The sequence below is a fragment of the Carassius gibelio genome, chromosome A22 (genome assembly GCF_023724105.1).
Source record: "Carassius gibelio isolate Cgi1373 ecotype wild population from Czech Republic chromosome A22, carGib1.2-hapl.c, whole genome shotgun sequence".
NCBI lineage: Eukaryota > Metazoa > Chordata > Actinopteri > Cypriniformes > Cyprinidae > Carassius > Carassius gibelio.
The window spans coordinates 3059832-3077467 of record NC_068392.1 but is presented as its reverse complement, the minus strand read 5'-3'; the positions used below and the strand labels follow the sequence as shown (position 1 = coordinate 3077467).

The following is a 17636-nucleotide window of genomic DNA, read 5'->3' as shown; positions in this document are numbered from 1 at the left end:
CAAGCCGATCAAACACTGCTTTAAACACTCGTATCTTCTCTAGTCTCTGATCATGTTCTGATTCAGTTTATTTCTGTGTAAACTAACACCATTGATCAACAGGAAGTTGTGGGAGACTAGAGCTAAAAGTGACAAAGATAGTGTGAATAAATAAGGAAGAAAAGAGCTGGATGTTCACACGGTTTAACACTTTCAGCCGACAGTAGAGTTTCACTTCACTTTACTACAGATCAGTCTCTCATCAGCTCATCTGTCATTTTATTACTGAACCAGTTCGGAAGAGTTTGTCTTCATATTTGTGAACTGAAATCAATGAAGATGTTTCACAGATTCTGGTTCTGTTTGTGTTTCTGGCGTCTGGTTGGTGAGTTTAAATTATTTTTTATGGCTTCAGTTGCTTCTGTTCTGGTAGCATGTAATAAAATACTGGATAATTTGGTTAGAGAGGTTTAATATTCACTTATTCTCAAATAGAAATAAGTGAACTGTGGTGAGATCAAGTTTGAATTCAGATCTAAATTCAGGTCTATTATGAAATTATAAAATAAAATAAATATGAAGCTTAAATACCCGACAGTGTTAGTTTGACATTAAAGATTAAAGTAAAAGTGTGACCAAAAGTGATGTCTGGAGGAGATTGGTTTGAGGATTTGTTTTTAATGACTCTACAAGTTTGATTAAACCATCATAATGAGAGGAAAGTGTTATATATCTTTAAAAAAGCTCTGTTCTTCAGGTGTGTTTGGTGAAACGTACGTGAAAATCGGACATTCAGTCACTCTAAACTCTGGTCTTTCTGTAATGATGGATAATGATCTGATTCGGTGGGAGTGTGAATATGGTCTAATCGCTGAAATCAATGTGACGGCCGACAGATTCTCTGTATTTGATGATGTTCATGACGGGAGATTCAGAGACAGACTGAAGCTGGACGATCAAACCGGATCTCTGACCATCACAAACATCACAACTGAACATGCTGGATATTATGAAGTAGAGACCAAAACTGTGAGCAAGAGTTTCTGGCTCTGTGTCTATGGTGGGTTAAATAATTGTTTCCGGTGTTTTATATTTATATCTCACGACCATTTCGTAAGTATTTTACGAAGTGGCTAATTCGTATGAATTTGTAAAACCTCACTTGTACGATTTGACACGATTTGTCTATAAACCCCAGTGTAAGTGATTCGTACAAATTCAAACGAATTATGCAAGTCGTAAAATATGTATGAATTGCCGTGAGATGTTTCTGATGTTTCTGATTCTGATGATCCTTACAGAATCAGCAAAAAGATACAGTTATTAATCCAAACACCATTTCTGTTCTTTAATGATGTCATTCATTTCAGATTAAAACTTCAAACTATTTACTTTAGTAAACCATTAAATAACACTCGCAATCTGTGATGAACCCTGTTTCTGTTTGTTCTCTGTGTGTTTGGTGATACAGATGAAATATCAGTGAAGGAGGGAGATTCAGTCACTCTGAACTCTGATCTTACTGAAATAAATTATGATCGGATTCAGTGGGTGTTTGAAAACAGTTTAATAGCTAAAATCTATGAATGGGATGACAGACCCTCTGTATTTGATGATGTTCTTGACGGGAGATTCAGAGACAGACTGAAGCTGGACAAACAAACTGGATCTCTGACCATCACAAACATCACAACTGAACATGCTGGACGTTATGAACTCGTGATCGACCGTAGGAGCAGAATGAGGAAAACGTTCTTTCTCAATGCTGTCAATGGTGAATTAAATATTTGTTACACCTTTTTTATTTTTTCATCACCAGATACAATATTATTTTTTGTCTGTTCTTTTGTTTTACATTATTATTTAAAAATTACATTTCTTAACTAATTGCTTACATAAACAATTATAAAGTATTTTTACAGTACTAACTTGTGACAAACCCTGTTTCTGTTTGTTCTCTGTGTGTTTGGTGATACAGAAGAAATATCAGTGAAGGAGGGAGATTCAGTCACTCTGAACTCTGATCTTACTGAAATAATGAATGGTGTTTCAGTAGAGTGGAGGTTTGGAGATGAAATCACTTTATTAGCTGAGATCAATAAATGGGATGATGGATTCTCTGTAAATGATGATGTTCTTGATGAGAGATTCAGAGACAGACTGAAGCTGGACGATCAAACTGGATCTCTGACCATCACAGACATCACAACTGAACATGCTGGACGTTATTTACTACATTTAGGACCAAAACATTTAAATCTAAACCAGTCATTAAAAGCTTTCACTGTTTCTGTCTCTGGTGAGTAGAGATCATGTGTCCTGTTCTTCAAATATTCTTGATATTAATGTTTATTGACTGATCTGATCTCAGTTTGGTGTTTTTATTCCTCAGACTCTGTCCACTGCTGTGGTTCTACTGAAGCTGTGATCCGATTGGTCCTCTCTGCTCTGGTGGGCGTGGCTACTGTCATTCTTCTGGTTTATGACATCAGATCCAGAAGAGCTGATCAAGATCAAGCACAGATTCACACATCAGGTGCATGTTCTTGAGGGGAATTGAAATCTGAAGGAGACGCTGAACTTTAAAACTTCTTCAAGGGTGTTTTGTGTGGTTTGTCATATTAATATAGATAACTAAAAGTTGCGTTGCTTGTATTATTCATTATATTAGGCTTTCATATTTGATTCAGGGTTTAAGGGCTTTTAAAATGTAATTGTCTAATAATGTTTTTATTGTACAGATGCAGTTTAAAAGCTTGTTGATTATATTTCTCTCAGATAAGACTCTGATCTCACTGTACTATTCATTTGTCTTCTGTATTTGCTTGCCTTTATCAATAAAGTTTTCTCACTCTGAGCTTCAAGAGTCTGTTTATGTTTTGTAGCATTTATAATATCGAGCGCCGTCTGGAGGAAAACAGAAGTTCAGAGCGCAGTGTGATGATATCAAGTGATTGTGAATGTTACTCTAGGAAGACACTAGATGACACTGTGTTCAGTGAATATATGTTGGATACATGGACATTAAGAAAGAAGAAAAGACAAACTGATGTTGTGTTGATAAGATGAATAAAGACAGACATGAGATATTTTATTTAAGAACTGAACAAAACATGCAGCATGTACAGTTCTCCCTTATCAAACATTATTTTAAAATACTTAATATAGTATATTCATGAAAAGAGTTTGTTTTCCATTTTGTGTTTAGCAGAGGCAGAAGTCATCATAGATCGATAAACTGTGTGAAGTTGGTCAAATGAGCTCATTTCAGCTATAAATCACAACACTGCTGTCATCATCCAGATCAGTTCACTTCTCATCTGATAATACCAGCGCAGTCAAATCAGAAATATTGCTAAATATTGCTGTAATATTTCCTATTATATTAGATTAGATTCAACTTTATAGTCACTGCACATTAAGGTACAAGGCAACGAAATGCAGCTAGCATCTAAAATAAAAATAAAGCAGTGCAAGGCACATGGCAGAGAGAGTGCAATCCAGTGAAGTGAACAAACAGTGCAGATAAACAGATTTTAGTGCCAAAGAAGCTTATTCAGTCTGATTAAAGTGACAAAAGGCTCAAGAGCAGTTATTTTATTTAAGCTGACTGATGAGATTGAAGAATGACGTCAGTTCCATGCTGAATGAGGTAGTGATCAGACCAATGCTTTAATATGTTGAATATTAATGAGCCAGCAACATACAGGAGAGACATTAAACAGGAAACTGAAAGAAAGAAGATGGATGTACTTTTCTGAAGAAATCCAAATAGAAAAGAAACAATTATTTGTACACAAGCACATAGAAAACTTATTTTGTCAGTTTTGTAAACAGTGTAATTTCGTAGCCTGTGTTTGTTTCTCTTTGAGTGACCTCTGGCGGCAGGATGGAGATAAGACACCAATTTTATTAGCTGTTATATTCCTGTTATTTTATATATCAATAAAACTAATAATAATATTTCTAAATAAAACATTAAACAAAATAAGGAATATTACTTTTGTAATAACAATATATTTATTTACCTTCACATTTAGCAGATGCTTTTATCCAAATCAACTTACAGTGCATTCAGGCTATACATTTCTTTTTAACAGTAACTTTGTTCCCTGGGAATCAAACCCACAACCTTTTGCACTGCTAACACAATGCTCTACCACTGAGCCACAGAAACACTGGAGAAGAACTTAAGGAAAGGTGTGGTGAGCAATAATGAGTACTAAATGAATTTATTTTTCATTCATACTCGTCGCCGGAGGGCGCACTCGAGCAAAATCTCTACAAGAGAGACTCTCTGATGAAGTTCCAGGAAATTCAGCTTTCGAGGTAGATGTAGCCTAGTAGCTGAATAATATACAGACAGAAATGTGATAACTTCCCCCATCAGAGAAACGAGGAGACAGAGAAGGCTCAGTTTCAGGGACATAACTCCTGAGTCAAGATACCAGTCAGAGGAAGAAATAGAGTAACCAGTTGAGATAAATTGCACTTATTAATTACACTTGGGGACACCAGGCCAGAGAAGGCCAATAACTCCCATAAATCAGGTGCATACTCCAAGATGAACTTAAGATAATTCAATGGAATCCAAACTAACTCTGGAAGAATTAATGAGAAAAGATCAGGAGATGGAACTCTTGAAAAAGGCCAAATTGAAAAATACTACAGTGAAAGGAAAAGTGAGTGAACTAGTCAGATATGGTGAACAGATGAAGATATCTGGTGAGTAAGTGGACTCGCAAGGCTGAATTTGGGCTGCACAGAGGCAGAAAATTAGCTAGGGTTTTTGAAGGGTTAATTCCTAATAATAAAGAAGAAACTGAAAAGGAAAGCTTTGAAGAAAAGTGGCGTACGGTAGCAGGAGCAAAATAATTCCTTCTTTATGGCCCAGAGACCTCTCCTGAAGAATTAGAAAAAGCTCTAATTCGATATGACAGAAAGACAGAAATAATCCAGACAGACAGGGAAAAATCAGATAATAAAACACAAAGGTCTAAAAACCCAATGAGACGGTCAAGCCTTGAAAAGAAGCCCTATAATCACTATGAGATGGAGAGTAGATCCAAAAGCAGAGACAAACTGAAGAAAGATCTGGCCCTAAAGTTAATCCAGAAAAGTCCAGAATAATTGAATAAATTGAGCACATTATGGCAAAGAGACTAAAAAGTAGACCCTAAACAAGAATAGGCAGAGTGAAAAACAGCTGACAGTAAAAAAAGAAGTCAGTGTAGAAAAAGAGGAAGTCAAACCAAAGAGAAAGTAAAAGAAAAACAACAAAGAACATCCAGAAGTGATATAAGAATAGGATTCTTCGGATCCCCTTAAAAATTTTTAATGAAAACAGATGACGTTAATCAAAGATGATACAAGCTTTGTGCCAAATCAATTTTAAAGTGCAATTATGAAAGTTTTATCAGAAATCCCGCTTATACAGTAGTTTACATTGATGATATTTTGATATCCACAAAGGATAAGTAAGAGCACTTGAATCTGCGTTGGCACTTTGTTTTGGTGATCCGTTTTGGACTTTCTACTAGCGTTGAGTAGCTTTGCAACCACATGTCAACTGTTGGTAGAGTAACACTTTCAACTAACCCTAACCCTACACCTACCCTAATGATCTGCTCTGAGAGTTTATATGTGTGGTGTGGAGTTGCTTGTAGTTGGTGGAGTGTCTGGAGTGGACTATCAAGAAATATTTAGAGAGGCAAAAATATTATATCAGGGATCCAAGGAAGGAAAATGGCAGTGGACCGAGCAAATGGAGCAGGCTAGATTAAAATGAATCAAAACATGTCTTAATAGTGGTGCATTAGAACGATGAGATAAGACACTTCCTCTTTACGTTCACATCTCTGAAGAAGAAGAGGAAGTTACTTTAACACTGTGGAGTGTAGAAGGGCGATGCTCGATTGCATTTCTGACACACCAGCAAGAAGCAGCGATGACGCGTTTTGATGAAAATAGCTGCTGTGAGTAAAAGATTATTGCAGCTAAAAGCTGTAGCAAAAGAACAACCAAAAGTTTTTTTTTTCTATGACTGGAGAACTGGCTAGGTTAAAAAGAAATCTAGTGATGAACCAGGCTCATGAAAATAGTCATAGACGGGATCAATGGAGTTTAATTCTAGGAGACAATCAATTAGATTTGAGAAGAATTAAACAGAAAAGGAAAGATAAAGTTACTAGATATCATAAGAACCATAAGCACCTACCCAAATATTTCACTGATGGAAGTGAAAGATAATGAGGATACTTGGTTGAATTTAATGGACAGCTGATCAGACAGAAAGAGGAAATTCAGGGGACCGCACAGTTACCGGAAGTGACAGCTGTTGAGTGAGCACTTCAGAGAGATGATGAATTAGGTCATAAAGAAATTGAAACCATTATATGGCCTTTAAGAGCAGCACTCGAAGAAAAGTTAGTAGAGTGATTAAAAGAATGGATAAAGTGTCAGGGACCGATGGAAAGACTGAGAGCAGATGGTGCACATAATATAAGTGTTAAACTTGTAGAGAAATTCTGCAAAGAACATAGAATAATACTAGATAAATCCAATCCAATTAGATCTGTTAAAGAATGGTTTGCTAAGAATAGAAACCTAGGTGACTGGGACACGGATATTGACCTCAATATTGACCAGTGTTTATTGGACCTCAACATGTGCAATACAGTGAACCGGAAAGAAAGGGAAGTTATGAAAAATTTGAGGTTTGAAGTTGGTGACGAAGTCAATATAACAAGAAAAGTAGGTTCTCTGAAGGTTTGGGAATGGTTGATAAAGTGAAAGCAATACAGTAGAACTAGAGAATGACCGAATCCAGAGTAATAAGGATTTGGTAAAGAAGTAATTAATGGAGAAGATAAAATCCATCATTAACCAAAAAGGCCTAATCCGGGTACAGCACAGTAAACATGGGTCTAGAGCATTTCTATTGTTATAATCAGTTTTGTGATGAGAAGGACATGGACGCAGAATGAATGATGCATAAACAGACTCAAACGGAGATATCGGGAGTACTAATTTGTGATAATTATCGGGCAGGACTCTCAAAATTACGGATTGACTCCTATAAAGTATCTGGGAATTTTGGAGAGGGGTGCAGTTGCACTTGGGATGGTATAGTTTTGTGGTCATGTATGGTCTGTAGGGCAAAGGACCAGACTTTGATGTCTTCCAGGTCGATTTGGGAGAACCTACAGGTTCTCAAACCATTAGGATTATATCAGGATGGAATAATGACCAGGTTCTCCAGTCACCCTTATCTAGGGATGAGAGGACATGAGAAGGAGGATTTTCTTGGAACAAGAATGACTTTATTCCCAAGGGATGGGAAAGGATCACGTATTAAAAAGACAAATGAGCATGACTTAGAAAAAAACTTTATTATAAAGAAAAGAAAAAGGCTACCTTAAAAGGAACAGAAAAGATAATCATTAAGATAAAAAAGTAAAAAAGGGAAGTAGGTGGAGTAGGAAACGAATATATGGTATAGAGAGTGAATATGACAGTTAAACTATCTGCAGTTTTACTTGTACCTGAACAAGACTAACTGGATATTTGGGGAATATCTATTGAAATTAAAAACTCATTGAAACCAATTGAATCCAATTACTATACGTAAGTCCAACAGAAGATACAAATTGATAATAAAAATGTCATCCAATGGGACAAACAATCGATCTGCAAAGAATAAGACTAAGACAGAAGCTGGAGGATTTCTGAATACCAAAACCTCTTCTACTGCATTCCAGGCTGGAGAAATATTGATCTATATTCTGTGGATGCTATTGTCACACCCAGGGGCGGGCTATGCTTTGACTAAGCCACACCCCTTCTCAACTTCCACCTCGAGGAGGTCCCCAAAGCCAACCCAATGGCCAAACAACACGAGAACAAGTAAGTGATAAAACAAATCTTTATTTAAATATTTAAAAATAGCTTGGGGAATAGGGAAAGGGCAATTTAAAACTAAACTCTGACTCGGCCCTCCAGATGGGCTATGGCCGGGAAGAGGTCAGGGAGCAAGGGGGCCACGGGGATCCGGGGCGTGGGACTCGGGGCCCGGCCAGAGTCTTAGGTATCCGTAGCGCCCTCCTTCTTCCTCCTCTTCGCTGAATACAACTCACGGTAAGTACTGGTTCACACAGTTCGTTCTCGGGGTGCTCACTCTCTTTCTCTTCCTCCACAGGCAACGGCTGGGACGCAAAGGCACAGTTAATTCGGCTTGGTTTTGCTCTCACCTCTTCGCTGATTGCAGCTCACAGTAAGTACTGGTTCACACAGTTCGTTCCTTGGGTGCTCACTCGCTTTCTCTTTCTCCACAGGCAGCGGCGTAGGTACAGGTTTCCTCGGTCTCTCCTCGTGTTACCCACTCTCTCTCCTTTTCTCTCCACAGGTATCAACTTGGGCACAATAGCACAGTTAGTTTGCTTTGAATGGCTCTCACCTCTGGGCTGGACACAGCGTACTGTAAGTACAGGTTTTGCTCTATTTCTCCTCGCGTTATCCACTCTCTCTCCTCCTCTCTACAGGTATCAACTTGGACACAAAACACAGTTACTCTGCTTTGGATGGCTTTCACCTCTGGGCTGGACACAACGTACTGTAAGTACAGGGTTCGCTCTATTCCTCCTTGTGTTATTCACTCTCTCTCCTTTTCTCTCCATAGGTATCAACTTGGGCACAATAGCACAGTTAGTTTGCTTTGAATGACTCTCACCTCTGGGCTGAATACAGCGTACTGTAAGTACAGGTTTCCTCTGTTTCTCCTTGTGTTACTCACTCTCTCTTTCCTTCACTCTCCACAGGTATCAACTTGGGCACAATAGCACAGTTAGTTTGCTTTGAATGACTCTCACCTCTGGGCTGAATACAGCGTACTGTAAGTACAGGTTTCCTCTGTTTCTCCTTGTGTTACTCACTCTCTCTTTCCTTCACTCTCCACAGGTATCAACTTGGGCACAATAGCACAGTTAGTTTGCTTTGAATGGCTCTCACCTCTGGGCTGGACACAGCGTACTGTACGTACAGGTTTCCTCTGTTTTTCCTTGCGTTACTCACTCTCTCTTTCCTTTTTTTCTCCACAGGTATCAGATTGGACACAAAGCACAGTTAGTTTGCTTTGAATAGCTCTCACCTCTGGGCTGAACACAGCGTACCGTGCTATCTCCGGAGATCTGAAGCACGCTCACAACATATACTGTACTGAACTAGGCTAGAACCAGCAGTCTCCTTGTCCTCCCGCGACGAAGTGCGTGAAGGCGGGGGTTTATCTGACAGGACACACGGCAATACACAGCAACCCACAGCAATATACAGCACCACGTCAAAATTATAGGTTTTCACAGCACGAAGACTCACCCACCACACTCAGTGTACGAAAAGGACACCCGTCTTCCTTCACTTCGCTTGGTTCGGATCTGGCGATGGAATATGCGGCCTAGCTAGTGATGTCGTCGTTGTGACTACTTCAATAAGTATTCCTTCGGCTCTCCCACCACGCTATATTAGGGGTAGGGCCGCCCTCCTCCTCCTGGAGAGATCTACACAACGCCAGGTCAATATACAGGGCACTTTCGGCTTGCTCTTAGTACTCACATCAATGCCGCTTCCAATCCCCTTTTTCACGTCGTCTCAATTCGCCGTATAATCCGTTCACTTCTCAACCTTTAAGGTTCGCGATGTCTTCACAATCATACAATTCCAGCCTGAGGGAGAGAGAGAGTTAGACAGCCACCAGCAGCGCACCAAGACGGGCACGGCACAGTGCTTCACACACACCAGAAAGAGCTCCCAGACTGTGAAATAACTTGGCCTTAAGTACTGCCTTGTCCAGCGTATCCTCCAATCACCAACCGCTGTCCCTAACTAGGCACAGGTGCATCGAATTCCCTGATTTTCCCTCTTACGGCGCTACCGGAAGTTCCGGTGTTCTGTTTTTCCGGTCCGGGCGGAAACACTTCCGGGCGGAACCAAACTTCCCGAATTTTGGTTCCGCCCCTAAAGATCGTCACCTTGTGACATCCTCCCCCGCCAATCCGTTCTAGTCCCTAGAACGTCCTCGGGCTGTCCACTCACCATAGCGGGCAGGGGGTCGGCCTCGGTTCTCTCGCTGGGATCGTCTCACTGGTGAATCGGGCTCAGCTTGTTCAGGGGCTGCTTCTGGTTCTCTCGGGGCGATCAGGGGTGGTGCCACCACGGGTCTCCCTGGTACCACAGCCCAACCTTCAATACAGGGGGCCGCTGGTACAGGTTCCGTGGGGACTTCTTCCACGGCTTCAGGGTAGTTAGGGCATGGGCGAATCATGTTCCGGTGCACCACACGGTCAGGGCTCGACTTCCCTTCTGGCCGGATGGTATAGACCGGCTGTCCCGGCCTCTGCTGCCGGCAGACTACATAAGGGGTGGCCTCCCAACGGTCACTCAGTTTCCCCTTCCCCTGCCGCCGATTATCTCTCACCAACACCCTCTCTCCTGGCAGTAGAGGGGCTTCTCTAGCAGTCCGATCATACAACCGCTTACTTTTCTCTCCTGCCGTCTGTATCCTTTTCGACACCTGCTCGTAGGCGAAATGCAAGCGCTGGTGATGGCGCCCCACCCACTCCGTTACACTTGCTTCCTCTTGGTCGGCTGTCACTCCTAGGACCAGGTCAGTAGGCATTCGTATGTGTCTGCCAAACATCAGGTACGTGGGGGCGTAACCCGTAGTACTATGTATACTGTTGTTATAGGCCTGTAGGAGGTTTGGCAATGCACTCACCCAATCGTCCTGCCGTTGTTGGTCCAAGGTCCCCAGCAGCCCCAATAGGGTCTGATTGAATCTCTCACAGCCGCCGTTCCCCTGAGGATGATACGAAGTGGTGTGAGTTTTCGTGCAACCGTACAACTGGCATAGTTCTCTAATTACCCTGGACTCAAAGTTGGCTCCTTGATCGGAGTGCAGAAACTCCGGGCATCCGAACGTCTGGAAGACGGCCCGCCATAAAACTGTAGCGGTGGTGGTTGCAGTCTGGTCGAGGGTGGGGATAGCCCAAGCGTACTTTGTGAACAAATCCGTTATTACCAAGATGTTCTGGTAGCGATCTCGTGGTCGGCCCAGTGTCAAGAAGTCCATAGCCATGATATGAAGGGGGGCCTTCGCATGGATGGGTACCATTGGCGCTCGGACCTCCCGCCTGGACTTAAACAATATGCATCTCGGGCAAGCTTGAATTAGGGCGTGCACCGATGCCTCTAGCCCGGGCCAAAAGAAGAATCTCCTAAGCAGGGACACGGTCCTCTCCTGTCCCTGGTGCCCCAACTGGTTGTGGTACGCTGAAACTAACGCCGTTACCTCATCTGCGGGTACCACGATCTGGCGTACTTCTTCGCCCAACTTCGGGTCACTGACCCTTCTGCACAGAACGCCATCTCTCAGCTCCAGCCTGTCCCATTGCCCCAGCAGCCTCCTCCCAGTATCCGTCTGGGCTAACCTCTCCGCTGGCGTCAGCCCTGTTCCAGCCATTCTCTTACCAGCCGCACATCTTGATCCCTGGCCTGTCTCTCCCTCCACCGACGGGGATCCCATCCCCAGTTCTCAGGCACGGCCTCTTGTCTGCTGCCTGGTGCCTCTACTGCTCCTACCATATAGCCCTCCTCCGGGCCGGCCCCTCCGGGGCTTTCCGCTTCGGGCAGCCTTGAGAGGACGTCCGCGTTCGTGTGTTCACGCCCTGGTCGGTACTGTAGTTGATAGTCAAAGTTGGCCAGTTGGGCCACCCACCGCTGCTCCACGGCTCCCAGCTTCGCCGTCTGTAAGTGTACTAATGGGTTATTGTCTGTAATGATCGTCACCTTGGCACCCCAGAGGTAGTCTTTAAATTTCTCACTTAGGGCCCACTTCAATGCCAGCAGCTCCAATTTGAAAGAACTATAGTTCGCATCGTTCCTCTCGGCTGGGTGGAGGCTCCGGCTGGCGTACGCGATGACCCTCTCGACTCCGTCCTGCCGTTGAGCCAACACCGCTCCCAGCCCGAGATTGCTGGCATCTGTATACAAAAGGAATGGTTTTGTGAAATCTGCGTATGCCAAGATAGGGGCCTGTAGCAGCTCCTGCTTCAATGTCTGGAACGCCGACTCACAATTTGCATCCCAGTCTACGTTGGGCGACCCCCGGCCCCGGTTACGACCTGTGCCAACCAGCAACTGATTAAGGGGTTTAGCAATTTTTGAAAAGTCCTTTATGAAACGCCTATAGTATCCCACAAATCCTAAAAAGGATCGCACTTGCCTCACTGTCCTCGGGGCCTTCCAGTCTTTCACGGCCGATACCTTTCCAGGATCTACGGACACTCCAGCCGCACTGACCACGTGGCCCAGAAAGTTGACTTCTCTCCGTAGTAAGTGACACTTATTGGGCTGTAGTTTCAATCCGTACTTCTCCATGGCCCGAAAGACTTCCTCGAGGTGCCTCAGGTGTGAATCAAAATCTGGGGAGTAAACAATCACATCATCCAGGTAAACTAATACTGACTCCATTAACTGACCTCCCAAGCACCGCTGCATCAGCCGCTGGAAGGTGGCCGGAGCGTTACAGAGCCCGAAAGGCATCCGGTCCCATTCAAATAGTCCAAACGGGGTTGTAAAGGCAGTCTTCTCCCGGTCTGCTTCGGCCACCTGCACCTGCCAGTAGCCACTGGCCAAATCTAGGGTAGAGTACCATGCCGACTGCGTGAGGCTGGCAAGCAAATCTTCGATCCGCGGCAAAGGGAAAGCGTCTTTCTTAGTCACGAGGTTCAGCTAACGGTAGTCCACGCAGAATCTCCAAGCCCCCGTCTTCTTTTGCACCAGCACTATGGGGGCCGCCCACGGGCTGCTGCTTTCCCTGACAACTCCTTGCTTCAGCATGCCTTGCAGGAGTGTACGTACCTCGGTATACAAAGTGGGCGGAATTGGGCGGCGAACACATGCTGCCATCTCCGAAGGAGGGCCTGTAACTTCTGTGTCTGTGCTTGTTCTAAATCCTCCCCTTGTAATGACTCACCCGCCAGGTGGCTCGGCACACTCCTCTCCATACCACCCCATGGGGTGTCTACTTGTGTCAGGGCCACCTCGATGACAGTGGGGCACACCTGACGAAAACTAATATCCCTCTCTTCCCTTACTTGGTGGGGTGTAACCGTTGTCAGACGGGCTAATCGTTGGTGCCGATGTAGTTGCACCGCGTATGGGTGTACATTCCGTATCCTCACGGGGACTCTCCCCCGCCGGACCGTCGCTAGTCCTCGTGCCACTTCCACTTGTGGACAATCCACATGGGACTCCACCAGCACCCACTCTTCTGGGCCCGCTCTTCGGGGCGGTACTCGTGCCCACACAACAGCCTCACTTTTTGCGGGGACAGACAAAGCAAAATGACACATCACTCTTCCTACCTCTTCCTGTTCTCTGCAGACTTGGCTCATTTGCACCCTTCGACAGTCAGCTACCACACACTCCCACTTGGGCCTCTCTGCAGGTGGTATCTTCGATACGGGCCTAGCCCGAAATAGCTCTTCCCAGCAATCAGCGAGGACATTCATGCCCAACAGGGCTCGATGTGCACCCAGACAATGGTCTTGCACGATAATCACACCTTTCTGGGGGACCATCACTCCGTGAACCTCTAGGTCCGTCAATCGGTAGCCAATATATGCGATGTCGAGGCCGTTTGCGCCCTTTAGAGTAAGCCAGGGGGCCTCCGCCCCTGGTGCCCCTTGTTTCCCAAACACTTCTTCGGATAAACTCTCAGCAAATAACGTCACTTGGGAGCCTGTGTCTACCAGGCATTGAATCTCCTTGCCGCACACTCTCACCTTCGCCACGGGGCTACGCCCAATCATCTGGCTCCTAGAGCCATATCCTCTTCCAGGGTCTTCTCGAGGGGTCCCGGCCACACGACCCACAGTGGCCGGCCGACCTAAAAACCCCCTTCTGACGCCCTGCGGGGCCCACACTGGCGGCTATAGTGACCTGGTTTGCCACAGCGGTTGCAGATGGGTCGCCCTTGCTCGTCCCATTCAAAACGGGGCCGATTAAAGTGGTTCGGGCGCCTGAACGGCTCTCGGCCTCCCTCTGAGTACACTCGGTCTCGGGGCGCCGGCCGTGGTTCCTCCCGCGCCCGTCCTTGGCGCAATTCTCCTACGAGGGCTTTAGACAGTTCAGACATCTGATCGCGGACATCTTTCAAAAGTTCAGCCTTCAGTGCTTGCTTCCAATCAGGGCCTCCGGGTTGTGCTGGTGCTACTTCACTGACGGCCGCACTGGGGGACCACTCACCTCAGTCTCATCACCTTCCAGGGCCAGTGCCTCTTTCTTCAGATCTTCGAACGTAAGACCCGGGTCCCTTCGAAACTGGATACGTAGGCTCTGTCTCACCGGACCCTCCTTCAGCCCCAGAAGAAACTGGTCCCGCAATAGAGTCTCTTCATTTCCCAACCCGTGGTCCTGACGGGTCTGTAGTCGGGCGAATTGCTCTCGCAACCTCAGGGCGAAAGCTCTAATCGGTTGACGGGGGCCCTGCTTACAATTGAAGAACTGGGAGCGAAGGACAGCTACGGGGGTGTGGTCACCATACTGTTCAGTGAGGAACTGGAACACGGTTTGGGCGTTGGCTCTAACGGCTTCGGGGGCGGCATGCACCTCTCGCCGCGCTTCTCCATCCAGGGAGTTAGCAATCGCGTTCAAAAGGGATTTATCAGTAGAATTCACATTCTAGGGGCTATATATAACACTATTGGGGTCACCTCAAACCCAGGACAGAAAAGGCAACCCACAAAAAAAAAAAAAAAATACGGTCTTGGCAACACTGGTGGACATCTTTCCGAGATGTCGCGTCAGTGCTGCTTGGGTCTCAACACCTGAAAAGACTTTGGTCTCAATCAACAAATATTCATCCGTACGCTCACGTGAACCTGCACAAATGAAGTCTCTCCGGACCAGCAGACAGAATTAAGGCTGCCGGTCTCTTCGGCATCTCGCCTCCATCACTTCACAAGTCTTGAGCATTATAAGTATAATTTTGTTCTATGCACTTGGGGCGCCTGGGCATTAATTTATTATCTGCAAGGATTTATACTTACGCGTTCAAATAAAGCACTGGGCGTTTCGTGCTTGTTTATCTAGCAGACTTGCACAGCATAATTAAGATGTTGATCATAGTGCATGCAATTTTCTGAATAACTTCTTCGTAATGAGACACTTTAAGGCTCATCATAAACGCTACAGTCTTTATACTGATAAAGATTTTTCGCATTTCTTAAAAAAAAAAAAAAAAAAAGCTCTGTCTAGCACACTTGAGATTCGCTGTTTTAATCCTATGCTTTAATAATTGTTTATTCAGTCTTTCATTTGCGTTATTCCTGAAAAGTTCATACTCTAATGGGATTCTATGGTTGCAGATGCAGGGAACCGCTGCTCTCACCTCATCTTTACATGGCTTACTCTTGGGCTAGCGAATTATGAACACTGGATCTACCAAGCTGATGCGTATATGGACCCTTCTTTTGAGTCGTAGGTAAGATTCGGCTCAGTCAGCAGGCATATAACTCCACGTGACACGAGTTGCTGCTGACCTTATTTCAGAGTAGTGACCTATCTCCAGTTTAAACCGAATATTAATTAGCAGGCATGGTTTGTTTGCACTCCTGGTCTCCGTCTCAAGGCGCGGTCACACTAGACTTTAAACATGCGAAATTATTTCGAACGCCACTGCGAATATGGGCGGGAGCAAGATAAAACAGTCTCCCCTCAATTATCACAAGATGGATTAATATGTGCTTGCTAGCACTGTGTCTTTTGCAACGGCGTCGAAAGCGTTTTATTATATTGTAACGTTACTCTGTATCTCTCTATAAATATATACACCCTAAGGGGAGGAGGGGGAGAAGAAAGAAAAAAAAAATTATAAAACGTTGTCATTCCAATGTATCACCTGTTCCCGTCGACACTAAAAACCATGCAGCTTCTTTTCTTTTATAAATATTTTAATATATTATAAAATAGGACGCTGCGCAACAGCTAAAGTTATATAGCGCTTCCTTTTTTGAATTTTTGTACAGAGAGGTAATGCAGCAATGTATCGCTCTTCTACTGGTCCACATCCTCACGTTATGCAAATTCCCTGGTCAGAGTTCACCAAACTTGAACTTTGGAACGCAGCAAAATGCAAAATTTTTCGCATAAGCTTGCGTTTCCGGTCCGACGCATTCGCATGGGTATGACTGGAAGTCAATGGAGAGAAAAGTGCAGTGTGACCGCCCATCACTCATAGCTAACTAACGGCTGGAGGGGCGCGTTAAGTAGGTTCTGCTCATGCTGTCAAACTGACGTCATCAGAAAAATTATTCGTTACAGAGTGGAAATGTTCAGAATTTGATAAGATTACTAAGACAAACAATGTTTAATTGTTTACATCAAGATTAGCAATGTATGCTAGTAAGCTTAAGTCAATTCGATTTATGCCTATTTTAAACTTAACCTCTGATACCTCAACTTAATAAAAAAAAAAAAAAAAATTGGGGAGTGACAGTTAAGGGGTTAAGCTACAATCAAGGCTTGTTTATATTCGCGCATCTACTGGTGTTGGTTCATCACTCTTACTCGGCTGTTGCGGCTTTCACTTTACACTTTTAGACTTTCAGACAGCTGTGCCCTCAGCCAACCCGGATTCTTCAGTCTGCCCTCCGTTAGCAGACATAATACTAAACGAAGTGCTTACGTCAGCTGGAAATCACATTTCTAAGGCGTCGCTCCCTCTACAATCAAGCCTACACGTTTGCATGGTCCGCTTCTAATGTTTTTCCTTCCAATTTTTGCATTCCTATTCTAATTTCGACCGTTGCTCCTTTCTTGTCTTTAAAAAAAAAAAAAAAAATCGCAATCTTAATCTCTCTATTCGCAGACTCCTTGCCAGCATCTAATCCACGCTAAATTTTATAATCTATTTTTCAAGCCTTTTGGTTATTCAGTTCTATTACTACTTGAGGGGTTAGCTAAATCTTCCAACAAATTAAAGACAAATGTCTGCCTATTACCCTGCCCATATTGCAAAATTAATTACTTCCATCTGCTACGGCCTTCCTTCGAAGTACCTCAATATTCTTCTCGAGGCAGTGTTTATCTGCCTTCTACAGGTTATGCTTCCTGGGGAATTCACTTCAAACCAATCAATTTGATCCTGCTCGCGGCATTTCCTTCAGATCTATGATTCGGACCAAAAATTCTTCACACTCTCCTCAAGCACTCAAAAACCGATGTGCAAGGTTCTGGTGTCACCTTAACAATTCTAAAATCAATAAATCCTGTCCCTTCTCTGCATGGTGAAATTTCTTAAAATCCGACCTAGAATTTCTAAAACGCACCAGCTCTATTTTTCCTAACGGAGCACCCCTTTCCAAGGCTGTTTAGAACTCACTTAACCACTGTTCTCAAAGCTGCAGTCTATCTACTGGCCATTCATTCAGAATTGGGGCAGCTACTTCAGCAGCTGAATGAGGGATCTCTACATCAGCTGTTAAGATCATGGGCAGATGGTCTTCCTCATCATTTGAATCATACATCAGACCTGATTCAAAACCAGTATTGAAGCTCAGCAAGCTCTCCTGTAACTAATCAGGTAAATTCATGCAATTACT

General features: G+C 44.0%; 2 protein-coding genes across 4 annotated transcripts in view; one reads left to right on the top strand and one right to left on the bottom strand.

The window, feature by feature from the left end:
• Positions 1-236: 236 nt before the first annotated feature.
• The window catches only part of LOC127942807 (uncharacterized), a 230112-nt gene continuing 212712 nt past the window's right edge, over positions 237-17636 (top strand). The window contains exons 1-3 of the mRNA XM_052538776.1: positions 237-364; positions 737-1039; positions 1451-1753. Of these exons, the coding sequence (XP_052394736.1) occupies positions 313-364; positions 737-1039; positions 1451-1753 (658 nt within the window). The 5' untranslated portion in view covers positions 237-312. The remainder of the gene's footprint in view (positions 365-736; positions 1040-1450; positions 1754-17636) is intronic.
• LOC127942808 (uncharacterized) lies at positions 7782-11159 on the bottom strand. Of its 3 annotated transcripts, none has more exons than XM_052538781.1 (3): positions 9769-11159; positions 9125-9695; positions 7782-8846 (listed from the first exon to the last, which is right to left on the bottom strand). In XM_052538781.1, exon 1 carries the CDS (start codon positions 11141-11143, stop codon positions 10031-10033), a length of 1113 nt encoding a protein of 370 aa, XP_052394741.1. In that variant the 5' UTR covers positions 11144-11159; the 3' UTR covers positions 7782-8846; positions 9125-9695; positions 9769-10030. The 3 variants fall into 3 exon arrangements, with proteins under 3 accessions (XP_052394741.1, XP_052394742.1, XP_052394740.1); XM_052538782.1 differs by lacking the exon at positions 7782-8846 and adding an exon at positions 8868-8985; XM_052538780.1 differs by lacking the exon at positions 7782-8846 and having other exon boundaries at positions 9030-9695.